Genomic DNA, 11747 nt, shown 5'->3' on the forward strand with positions numbered 1-11747 from the left:
TAGGGTGCTAGGTCCGGGAGGGCGCTCAGGGCTGGGGGTTGGGGTGTAGGTGGGTTTGGGGTGCTGGCTCGGGGAGGGGGCTCAGGGCTGGGGGTTGGGGTGTAGGAGTGGGTTTGGGGTGCTGGCTCCGGGAGGAGGCTCAAGGTAGGGGTTGGGGTGTAGGAGAGGGTAGGGGGTGCTCGCTCTGGAAGGCGGCTCAGGGTGGGATTTGGGGGGCAGAAGGGGGTTCAGGGTACAGGAGGAGGTTTGGGGTTCTGGCTCCAGGAGGGGGCTGGGGCGTGGCCTCCCGCCGAGCAGCACTTACCTCTGGTGGCTCCCGGTCGGTGGCAGGCATTTGAATTTTTCATCCTCTTTACACATGTGGGAGTAATCCTGTACAGCAGTGGTCTCCAACCTTTTTACACCCAAGATCACTATTTGAATCAAAGTGCAACCCAGGATCTACCCCGTCCCTTCCCTGAGGCGCCGCCCCTTCCCAAAAGCCTTACCCTGCTCACTCCATCCACCCCTCTCTCTCTGTCACTCGCTCTCCTCAGTTTCACTGGGCTCAGGTAGTGGATTGGGGTTTGGGAGGGGGTTCAGGCTCTGGGCTGGGGCTGAGGGGTTCGCAGTGTGGGAGGGGGCTCTGGGCTGAGCCTGGGGCAGGGGGTTGGGGTGCAAGAGGGAGTGAGGTGTGCAAGCTCTAGGAGGGAGTTTGGGTGCAGGAGGGGTCTCTGGGCTGGGACAGGGGATTGAGGTGCAGGAGGGGATGCAGGGAGTGGGCTCTGGGAGGGAGTTGGGTGCAGGAGGGGGCTCCAGACTGGGGCAGAGTGTTGGGGTGCAGGAAGGGGTACAGGGTGCTGGCTCTGGAAGGGGGGTCAGGCCTGGAGCAGGGGTGTGGGGTGTAGAAGGGAGTATAGGGTGCTAGGTCCAGGAGGGCGCTCAGGGCTGGGGTTTGGGGTGTAGCAGTGGGTTTGGGGTGCTGGCTCTGGAAGGGGGCTCAGGGTGGGGTTTGGGGTGGAAGAGGGGGTTCAGTGTACAGGAGGAGGTTTGGGGTTCTGGCTCCAGGAGGGGGCTGGGGTGCGGCCTCCCGCCAAGCAGCACTTACCTCTGGTGGCCCCCGGTCGGTGGCAGGCATGGCAAGGCTAAGGCAGCTCTCTGCCTACCCCAGCCCCACACCGTTCCCGGAAGGGGCCAACATGCCTCTGTGGCCCCGGGGGGGAGGGAGCACGTGGCTCCACGCACTGCCCCTCTCTGCAAGCACCACCCCCACAGCTCCCATGGGCCACAGCTTCCCATTCCCGGCCAATGGGAGCTGCAGGGGCAGTGCTTGCAGGCAGGAGTAGCGCATGGATGGAGATACCTGCCCACCTGCGGCTGCTCTGGCCGCTTCCAGGAGCAGCGTGGGGCCGGGGTAGGCAGGGAGTCTGCCTTAGCAGCAGTCCCACTGCACCACCGGAGATCGCGATCGACTGGGAGATCCTCTAGGATTGACCAGTCGATTGCAATCTACCGTTTGGTGACCACTGCTGTACAAAGAAAAGGAGGACTTGTGGCACCTAGGAGACTAACCAATTTATTTAAGCATAAGCTTTCATGAGCTACAGCTCACTTCATCGGACTGCTGTCCAGTCATCTCTAAACAGTGACGTGTGTGTTGTACAGCTCTTAATGGATTATGTTTAACATGTGGCTGGTGAAGAAGACACTGGTTCAGTACCTAGTTTAATGGTGCAGCTGTGGGTTTTGCTGTTGAGGTGAGGAGAGTTAGAAATGTGGTGTGTTCAGTTGTGAGTTGGTTTGTTTGTTTTTCATATGGAGTAACGGTGCAATTAAAAAACAAGATTCAAGTCTGCTGAGATCCTGAATCTTCTATGTTGGTTTGAATTTCGAAAGTCTCTAATTAGAGTACAGGCTGCAATCTGCGTATTGGAAAAAGAGCTAATTAAAGACAAAAGAGGGAACTGAGTCCCCGACAATGAGGCATTCAGATCTCTTTTCTGTGAACTCTGAAGAGCTAGCTGCTTTTTCTCTGTTTAAGAGTATTTACAGCCAACTACCTTTTAATTTTTTTATTAGCTGATGGTTGTTTTATTGAAGTTTTTTGTTACTTTAAGTGAAATTGCCATGCACAAGGGCGGTTATTGTGTCAAGAAAGATTTGGAATTACTGTACACATAAAAGATATAAAATGGAATTTGTGTATGAAAATTCATGTTCTTTAGATGGGAAAACTGAACTCAGGTTTATTTATATCTTTTCCTGAATGTAAACATGTTGTTTACATTGTTATTTGCAATACTTGTCTGTGCAGCAATTCAACTAGAAACTAAATATGTTCTAGATAGACTTTCCATTTGAATAATGTTCATTTTGTATGTAAGGATTTTTTTTTCTCTATAGTAATAGAAGTGTCTACTGTAGTCTGTACTTACATGACTATGAGAGTGAAAACAAGATAATATCCTTCCATTCAACAGTGTATTAAGGAGAAATGACAGAAAAATAGCTATAATTTTGAACAATCCAAAATAAGAGGAACATGTAGTAAAATGAATGAAACCCACCTGCCCACCCACACACACAACATGTGGGACACCAAGGAATACTGTAGAATTTCCATTTATACAAATTGGATCTCTGAAATTTGAAAAGCTAAAAATCATTTCACTAGTTGCACAAAGCAGGTAAAATCTAGACAAAATACTGCAGGTTCATTAATAATGCAAACTGTGACCTGACATAACTAATCAAATATTAGTTTAACTTGCTAAACTTCACATTATTTACCCTCTTGTTTTGTAGGAATATAACCGCTCAGGATTACATGTATGTGGCATATTCAAGAATCTACAGTATACCAGGAGGTTATGATGATAAGCTGCTTTGTCACAGGATAGAGCAAGAATACAGAGTTGGACCTTTGGAACTAAATCATGAGGCAATCCTCAGAACAAGCACAAATTTAAACACTAAGCAGACACTTTACACTGACAACAATGGCTATCAGATGCAGAAGAGACAGTACAAGGCCTATGTGAATAATACAGTGGCTCGGGTAAGCATAAAACTGTAATCCAAAATCAAGTGTGTATCCTGTTCATGCTCTGTTACGTTGCACAAACTTAATGTTTTTGTTGTTTAATTTATTGTGTGTCGTCAGAACTATTATCCTATGGTCCAGACTGCCTACATTGAGGATGACAGCATGAGGCTGATGCTGCTTGCAGAAAGATCTCATGGTGTCTCAAGTCAAGGAAATGGGCAAGTGGAGGTAATGAATGAAAATGATTTGACAATAAAACAGTAATTTCATGGCTCCTGATGATCCGAATAAAGGATGATAGCTGATGACTGTTCTGGCATTTATCTTCATCATGCAGGTGATGCTTCATAGGAGACTGTGGAATAACCTTGAGTGGGACCTGAATTACAATCTCACTTTGAATGACACCTCAGTGGTTCGTCCACTGTTCTGGCTCATCTTAGGAACTAAGCCTGTGGCTGATGGTCTGTATCAGACAAGTGCTCTGGCTTTAGAACACAGACCAGTTGTTATGTATGGAGAGCTAACAGGTAACTGTTCTACTTACCTTTTTTAAAACTAAGAATTGTTCCTTTGTTTTGCCTAAAGTCAGACTCCTAAGTCTATATTTAGGCACCTAAACAGCTGGCCCACCTTTTCCAAGGTAAGCACCCACGATTTCTCATTGCCTTTTAAGAGGAAGTGCTGGATGCTCAGCACCTTTGAAAATGGGGCTACTTATTCACATTCCTGGCTGTATAGATTTAGGAGCCTAACTCTAGGCATCCATTGGCTGAAAAACTTGACCACAGTAGCTAACTGAGAGAACTTTTGAGTCCAAGTTTAAAACATCTTTCAAATAAAAAAGACATGTAGTAGAATAGCAGTAGCAAGACTTGACGAAGCATGCTTTACTGGGGCACTAATATACTTTTCAGCCAGTTCAAGTCATGCTGCTTTCCGCTTAGTACCTCAGAACGTCTGAAGAAAGAGTGCCTCACCCACTCCTGGTCTAATTCAGACAGTGGGAGGGCACTCTCTTCCCCTCCAAAGGCAGTGCAGTGCCACTGGCCAGGGTCCTCTTTCTTGACATAACCATGTTTTACATGATAGCTTTGGTTTTTTATTTCACATATAGACATACCAAAGCTGCATCAAGAACTTCATTCTGTTCAGAGGGATCCTGTAACCCTCCCAGCTAACCTGCATCTCCAGACTCTAAGCATTCCTGGGTGGACATATAGCTCCAACCACACTGAGCAGCTACATAATATTTACAAAGGTGGGTTCTCTTTTAGCAGTAAGTCATTTATAGATGGAGATTACTCAGCGTGTAACACTTACAAAGGCTGTTTTTCTCTTCCTTCTTTATTTTGTGACTATCGTTATTAATTATCTGTATTACAGTAGCACCTGAACTAGGTCAGAGGACTCTGTGCTGCACAAACGTATAATAAAGACAGACCCTGCCTCAAAGAGTATAAGGGCCATTTAAGCACCCAATTCCCTTTGAAAATACCCCCCATGAGGTCTTTGAGGTAGAGTCTGTCTCTTACTAGATGTCTGCAGCACCTACACAATGGAGCTCCAGCTGGATTAAGGCCTTCAGATTCTACTGATGTAAATAAGTCAATGGGAGTTTCCCTGTGTTTTGTACCTTTGAAAATCTCTTCCTGAAATCTTACTTTAAGACAAGACATATGAGGTGAGTAACTTCCAACAGAAACCTTGAGTTTTTAGCATTAAATAATAAAACCTGTTTTGGTTTTTTTTTTTAGGTATACAAAAGCAAGAGGAGGCAGACTTCAGTCGTATACTTCTAAGAATCAGGCATATGTATGAAGTGGGAGAGGACCCTGTGCTATCTCAGCCTGCAACAGTGAATCTGAAAGTAAAATTAATCACTCCTGCTAAAGCACTGCTTAGGGGTTGTCTAAACAGTGGGGTAATGCGCTCTACAGAAGTGTGATTTCTAAATGCACAAATGTGTTGTGCATTAATTGGCCCATGTAGAACCTTCTGGTATGCACTAAAGTGTGCTTTAAAGTAGAGCTTTTACAAACTACGCTATGTTAAAGTGCAATAGGGAACCTTTAATACACAGACCATAGCATGTATCACATTAGCATGCTTAAGAAATCACCCTCTGTAGAACACATTACCCCACCTTGTAGACAAGCCCTCAGCCTATCTTTGACTGCTGAAGAGGAATCTTGTTACAAAAACATAACCTTCCTCTTCCTTTAATTGGAAACTACTCAAAAAATGGACCAGTAATGCTGCTACTGACACTACTGGCAAAAATCTGCCTCTAGCTGAGGTTAGAGTTAATTTTTTCCCCTACTCTTCACCGCAATAGCCATTACAAAGGCTCCGTTTTAGTCACGGGTATTTTTAGTAAAAGTCATGGACAGGTCATGGGCAATAAACAAAAAGTCACCGCCCTGTGACCTGTTCACTAAAATACCTGTGACTAAATCTTACCTGCTGGGAGGGGGCGGTCCTGAAAACTGCTGCTGGGGTGGGGAGGCAGCGTGGGATGATGCTTCTGCTGTGGGGGGACAACCCAGGGTCCTGGTGCAGCAGGGTCGGCCTGGGGCCCCTTGCCACTGCTGGGGTGGGGGCGGCCTGTGGCCCCACTGACGCTGCCGCTCTGGGTGGGGGGGATCCGCCCATGGCCCCCCCCGATGCCAGTCTTGGGGGGTGGGTGCGCGGCCCAAGGCACCGCCGGTCCGGGCAGGGGGGGCAACCCAAGGTGCCGACGGTCTGGGCTGGGGGACAGCCTGAGGCACCGCCGCCACCATCACTGCTGGTCTGGGCTGTGGGAGGGTGGCCTGCAGCCCCACCGCTGTTGGTTTGGGCGTGGCCACCGCTGGTCTGGGTGGGAGGCGGCCCAGGGCCCCACCACCGCTCCAGGGCGGCACCGGGGACCAGCTGCCTGGAGCTGCCAGAGGAGCGGCCAGCGTGCTGGCCCTGGGCTTCCCCAGCCGCTGGGGTGGTCCTGGGGTTAGCCGCATTAGCGTTGTAAAATTCACAGAGGTCACAGAAAGTCATGGAACCCATGACTTCTGTGATGTCCGTGAATGATTCGCAGTCTTAGCTTTTACCCTAGCTGAACAGCCATCGCATTGACAGTAGAAAAATGTGCACCAGCATCAGTAGGATTGGTCCTATTGTGTAGATATTAATATAATATTTGCTGTGATAACTTGAATGTTATAGTTACCGGTCTGTGATTTCTTTGTATCGAATGTTGGTGCAAGTAGCACCTGAGATTACTGAAATGTGAAAGCTTTAGAGAGGGTAAACATTTTTTCTCTATTTTTTTTCCCCAGTTGTGTTTTGTGCAGTTGACAGTATCTTTGACTGTATCTCTTGTAGAGACAGTTTCCCCTTTTGATTGTTTGGGTAGCAATATTTTTTATTTTATTTTTAAATAGGAGATTGTGATTGTGACACCACACATCCTGGCTGACTAGGAATGTGGCAGTTGACCCAAAAGAGGAGCCCGCCCTCTTCAGTGTCAAGAACACAGTATCTAATAAGTGCTCTGGTGACTTAAAAAGGGGATCCATTTGTGCTGAATCATCTGTGGTGGTTTTAAAATATACACAGCTCTGATAGTAATTGCTGAGAGTGTTAAACCTTTTGAGATTACAGATCAAAATTCTGCCCTTGCCCAGCTGCTCACTGAGCAGATGAGAGCTGCAGTAGGCATTTCCTTAAGTAACGTTAACTGGATATCTTGGGGTTTCTTTTTATGTAGTCTCTGCTGAAAGGGTTGGGAACAGTGGAGTTGGTGGAAGAGCGGTCGCTCACAGGAACCTGGGACATAAACACTTTGGAGCGATGGAAATGGAAATCAGCACAACATCTAAGCAAAGGTGGGTGGGAAACTAGATTTTGTTTCCTTTTTTCAAGCCCCAGGCTGTTGACAGGGTATTGATGGTATTTTCATTGGATGTTGCAGCTCAGGAAACAGTCTCACTGAGCAGATTCAAATGATCTGAAAGAGTTGTTATAGGTGGGGTTGGTAACACAGCCTATTATTAAATTTGCCTAACACTTCCCATTATAAGACCATGTTTTCATTGCTTAAAACTTTGCCAGACTATAACTGTGCTGAAACTTTATATATTGGGAGTCTGCCTCAGGCTAAATGTTCTTCATAAATTTCAGTCAAAATGATTCAGCTATTTCTGAGAATGAGGCTAGGTAGTTTTACATGTAATAAAAAATTTTAGTGACCTCCTCTTTGAGAAGTTCGACCAGCCCCCTACTTTAGAGCAGGAACTTGAAATTTGACAGATGGGTGGCTTTTGTGCAAGGAATATCCCTTTTTGCCATGCCTGTGAAATTCTGCCCAAATTTGGCCAAACATTACAGATTGCACATGCAAAACTTAGCAGCTGAATTCCTATACATTCTGTCTGTACTGAGCATGCTCCTCTCTGGGGCGGAGTAGGATTTTCTCTGCAATTGCGGCTCTGGGCTGCTGTGAACCAGGCTGGGTCCAGGCTTTGGTACTGAGAGCAGTGAGACTGTCTCTCCTGTGCTCTCAGTGACTCCCAGGCACCAGGAGAAGGAAGCAGCCTGATTCAAAAACAGAGGGTGACAAGAGCTAGACCTTGGAGGAAGCATAGGGGAGTAGATTGGGACAAGAATTCTGAGGGTGGGGTGGGATACTGGAACTGGAGGCTGGCCGGGGAGGATGTAAGGGAGAGGAAAACTACGGGATGGGAGAGTGGCAAGATTGAGGTTGGCTGGGCAAGGAGACTGTGACAGGGAGCCAGTGGGCTGTGGGGAGCCCATGGGGTGTGAGGAGCCAGGGTGTGGGAAAAGGACTGGGACTGGCTGGGCAAAGAGGCTGGGACATGGAGCCAAGGAAGCCAGATGCTGAGACTGGAGGAGGAGCCCTGGGGGGGAAGCTGGGAGCGAATGGGGACAAGGAATGTGGGTAGGGTGGCGAGTGACTGGAAGCCAGGAGAGATAGTACAGACAAGGAAATGGGGTGAGGGGGAAATGGGACTAACTGGGAAAAGAGACGGGAGGAGCTAGGGGAGTTGTAGTGGAACTGGAAATGGTTGGGCAAGGAGACTGGGACGAGAAACCTGTGGAGACTGGAAGCCCACGAGACTAGAATTGGGATAAGAAGCTGGTGAGGAAGAGACAGAACTGGGACAGAGATGGTGCAAAAGGCATCAAACTTTTTGGGGAAAGGGTAAAAGAGCACAGCCCCCTTGAGAGCCTGGAATAGAACTCAAGATTCTTGAGTTACCATTCCTCTGATGTCAGCAGATGACTGAGAAACCCCCTGGCAAAGTGTCTCATCCCCCTCTAGTGTTGATCACCATAGAGGAAATGACAACCTACTGCTTCTGTCAGCTAATTTGTTAGCTCAAGTGGCAGAGGTCTGTGTAGTGAATCTAAAGGTTCCATCCGTGCTGGTGACCCATATCAGTGTCAATATGATACCACATGAAGGAAATTCTCTTTTTTTCACTTGTTTGTTTTAAGAACCTAGGATATTTTACCCGCCCTCCCCCAAAATAATATTTTAAAAGATCAGTATTATGGTTGCAAAATCAAGCATTCAAAAGTTAGGAAATGCGGAAATAAGGTTGCTCATGCAATCCTAATTCAGCCCCCTTATGAGGATGCATTACGAAACAGTCTTTAATTACATGGTCATGTACTATTTTTTTCCACAGGATCCCACCCTCACTCGTTGCACAGGATGGGTGTGCTCTGGAGTGAGTTTGGTTTTGTAGTAAAGAAGGCTCTTTTCTGTAGGACCCCTGCCTCCTTTGTTGCAGGAGTTGGAAGGTGTGTAGTGAATGAGGCAGGGGCTTGCAGGAAGAAAAAGGATAGTCTTATGATTAAGGCAGTTGAATGTTGCCCTAGAGAATTGGATTCTGTCCCTGACACAGAGTTCCTGTGTGATGCTAGACAAGTCACTTAAATCAGACTTCTCGTCGGTAGTCACTAATGGTATGTTACTCATTTTTCGGGTGCCTGATTTGAGACTGGGGTCTCATTTCCAGAAGTAAAGCATTTACATCTGTAGCTGAAGTCAACTGGAGCTGTACTTTGAACATAGAAATACTATATAATGCTAAGTGCTCTGAAAAATCAGGTCCAGGTGTCTCAAATTAGGCATCCAAACTTGGGGTACTGGACTTTAATCCCAGGGTTTGTCAGTTTCCCATCTGTAAAATGGAGATGATAATACCCCTCCCCCTTATCTCAAAGGGGTGTTGAGAAGATAAATTAATGTTTTTGAAGCACTTAGATACTGTAGTGATGTGCCACATCGGAAAGCCAATGAGCAGGGTTTGTATAGTGCAGTAAATAAGGCCTGGAGCCACATACTGAACAATGGAAATAAAACAAAATATTGAGTAGTTGCTCATTAAGTGAGCACTGTCCATTCTGTGCACTGACTCTTAGTCGGTGCAATCTTGGACCGAGGACTGGATTGTCAGTGTTCTTGTATCCCACCCCACCCTCAGAATCCTTGTCCCAATCTACTCCCCTATGCTTCCTCCAAGGTCTAGCTCTTGTCACCCTCTGTTTTTGAATCAGGCTGCTTCCTTCTCCTGGTGCCTGGGAGTCACTGAGAGCACAGGAGAGACAGTCACACTGCTCTCAGTACCAAAGCCTGGACCCAGCCTGGTTCACAGCAGCCCAGAGCCGCAATTGCAGAGAAAATCCTACTCCGCCCCAGAGAGGAGCATGCTCAGTACAGACAGAATGTATAGGAATTCAGCTGCCAAGTTTTGCATGTGCAATCTGTAATGTTTGGCCAAATTTGGGCAGAATTTCACAGGCATGGCAAAAAGGGATATTCCTTGCACAAAAGCCACCCATCTGTCAAATTTCAAGTTCCTGCTCTAAAATAAGGGGCTGGTCGAACTTCTCAAAGAGGAGGTCACTAAAATTTTTTATTACATGTAAAACTACCTAGCCTCATTCTCAGAAATAGCTGAATCATTTTGACTGAAATTTATGAAGAACATTTAGCCTGAGGCAGACGCCCAATATATAAAGTGTCCTTGACTCTAGAATGTCTTTACCCGGATATTCATTGGAGTGTGTCTGAGGCATCTATCACAGTAATGTTCAAACCCTAGCTTGTGCATTTATTTACTTTTTACTGTAATTCATATAAGAGATAGTTAGAAACCCAGATCAGAAAACCCACAGACTTCGGGGAAGTTGAGTTCCTTATCCAAACTGCGTGGTTTGGGCTAATTTCATGTTCATTTGTGGTTGTGTATTTGTTGTATTGCACAGAGGCTGGGGTGGTGGTATTTTACGTTGTTTCTGACACCTATTGCGTATTTTACCTTTTTAAAAGCATCTTACTCTATTTATGGTTCTGGGTTTTGAGTTATTTTTAAGGTACACAGAAGTTGCAGTAGTTAATATTGAAAGTTAATATAAAAAAAAGAGTTTCTTGAATTGTAATCTTGGCCAAGCCACTGACTGCATGACCTTGAGAAACATAGGCAAACAGGTAAGATACTAAGAGCTCATCTACACTTAAAACACGACAATGTCACAGCTGTGCTGCTGTAGTGCAGTGTAGACTCTCCCTAGACTGACGGGAGGGATTCTCTCATTGGCATAGGTAATCCACCTCCCAGAAAGGTGGTAGCTAGGTCAACAGAAGAATCCTTCCATCGATCTAGTTCTGTCTACACTGGGGATTAGGTCGGCTTAACTGCGCCACTCAGGGATGTGGATTTTTCACAGTTCTGAGTGACATAGTGAAGCAGATTTAATTTTCTGCAGAGCCACCTCAGTAAAGCAGCAGTTTTGGAATATTAAGTGTTGGATTTTTCTCTCCATTACCATGGACACTCTGGAAATGTGCACCTTTTCTTCTGCCTGAGTGTATCATTAGGGTAGGACTAGTATCAGTAGCATGAGGCAGAGAGTGAAAGGTGGATAGTTTACAGTATATTTTAACATGATGAATGTGTGTTCCTTAGAGTTATCGGTGCAGCTGTTTAAATTAGAAAAGAAAATCTGTTCAAACCTAGGTGGATCAAAAATGTTGAGACAGCAAAATACTATGTGCAGTTGATCTGAAATAACGCTTTTCAGAGTAAATGACAAATCATAAACACCTGCATTTTTGCGTTTTATAGGCCTCTCCAGTAATAGAGAGAAGACCACAGAAAACGCTACTGTGACTATTCACCCAAAGGAAATTAGGACCTTTTTTGTATACTTTCAAGATCAATGAAAGTTTGCAGATTATTCCTGGGCCAACTATTGAATAACTGGCTGTATTTTTTTTTTTTAAAGAAATGAAGCAACCGTTTTGAGAACTTTTTTCCTAGTATGGTAAATGGAAGGAATAATTATTCTGTAATAAACTGTTAAACTTGATTAAATAATCAGAATTAGTTGCTGGTTCATTTGCTTCTTTTTAAAGGAAATTACCCCATACTTTCTTAGGTCAGCTATTTAAAACATGTTTTTCTAGAAATTAAAAATGTTTAGCTTGAAAATAGAAAAAAGAAGAAAATATCTGACTGGTTAGGACCCGATCTATACTGAAGTACAAATGTATCAGCCAGGATATGAAACTGGGAGGCTGTGACTCTATTTCTTTGCATTGTTAAATCCATTTCAGTTCTGTCTATTTTTAAAATTTTTAAATGGTGGGCTTTGCCTCTACAGATTACAATACAAAGAGCCTGGATTACTTAGTCTCTTGTTCTCATAAAGA

General features: G+C 45.4%; 1 protein-coding gene across 3 annotated transcripts in view; it reads left to right on the top strand.

Moving 5' to 3' along the window:
• Positions 1 to 11361, top strand: part of MAN2B2 (mannosidase alpha class 2B member 2) — a 58423-nt gene extending 47062 nt beyond the window's left edge. For all 3 annotated transcript variants that reach the window (XM_073342561.1, XM_073342562.1, XM_073342563.1), the window contains 7 exons: positions 2785 to 3037; positions 3143 to 3253; positions 3363 to 3555; positions 4143 to 4286; positions 4783 to 4895; positions 6771 to 6888; positions 11161 to 11361. In XM_073342561.1, the coding sequence (XP_073198662.1) occupies positions 2785 to 3037; positions 3143 to 3253; positions 3363 to 3555; positions 4143 to 4286; positions 4783 to 4895; positions 6771 to 6888; positions 11161 to 11258 (1030 nt within the window). In that variant the 3' untranslated portion in view covers positions 11259 to 11361. The remainder of the gene's footprint in view (positions 1 to 2784; positions 3038 to 3142; positions 3254 to 3362; positions 3556 to 4142; positions 4287 to 4782; positions 4896 to 6770; positions 6889 to 11160) is intronic.
• Positions 11362 to 11747: the final 386 nt, after the last annotated feature.

This window comes from Lepidochelys kempii, chromosome 4, assembly GCF_965140285.1.
Source record: "Lepidochelys kempii isolate rLepKem1 chromosome 4, rLepKem1.hap1, whole genome shotgun sequence".
NCBI classification, from domain to species: Eukaryota; Metazoa; Chordata; order Testudines; family Cheloniidae; genus Lepidochelys; species Lepidochelys kempii.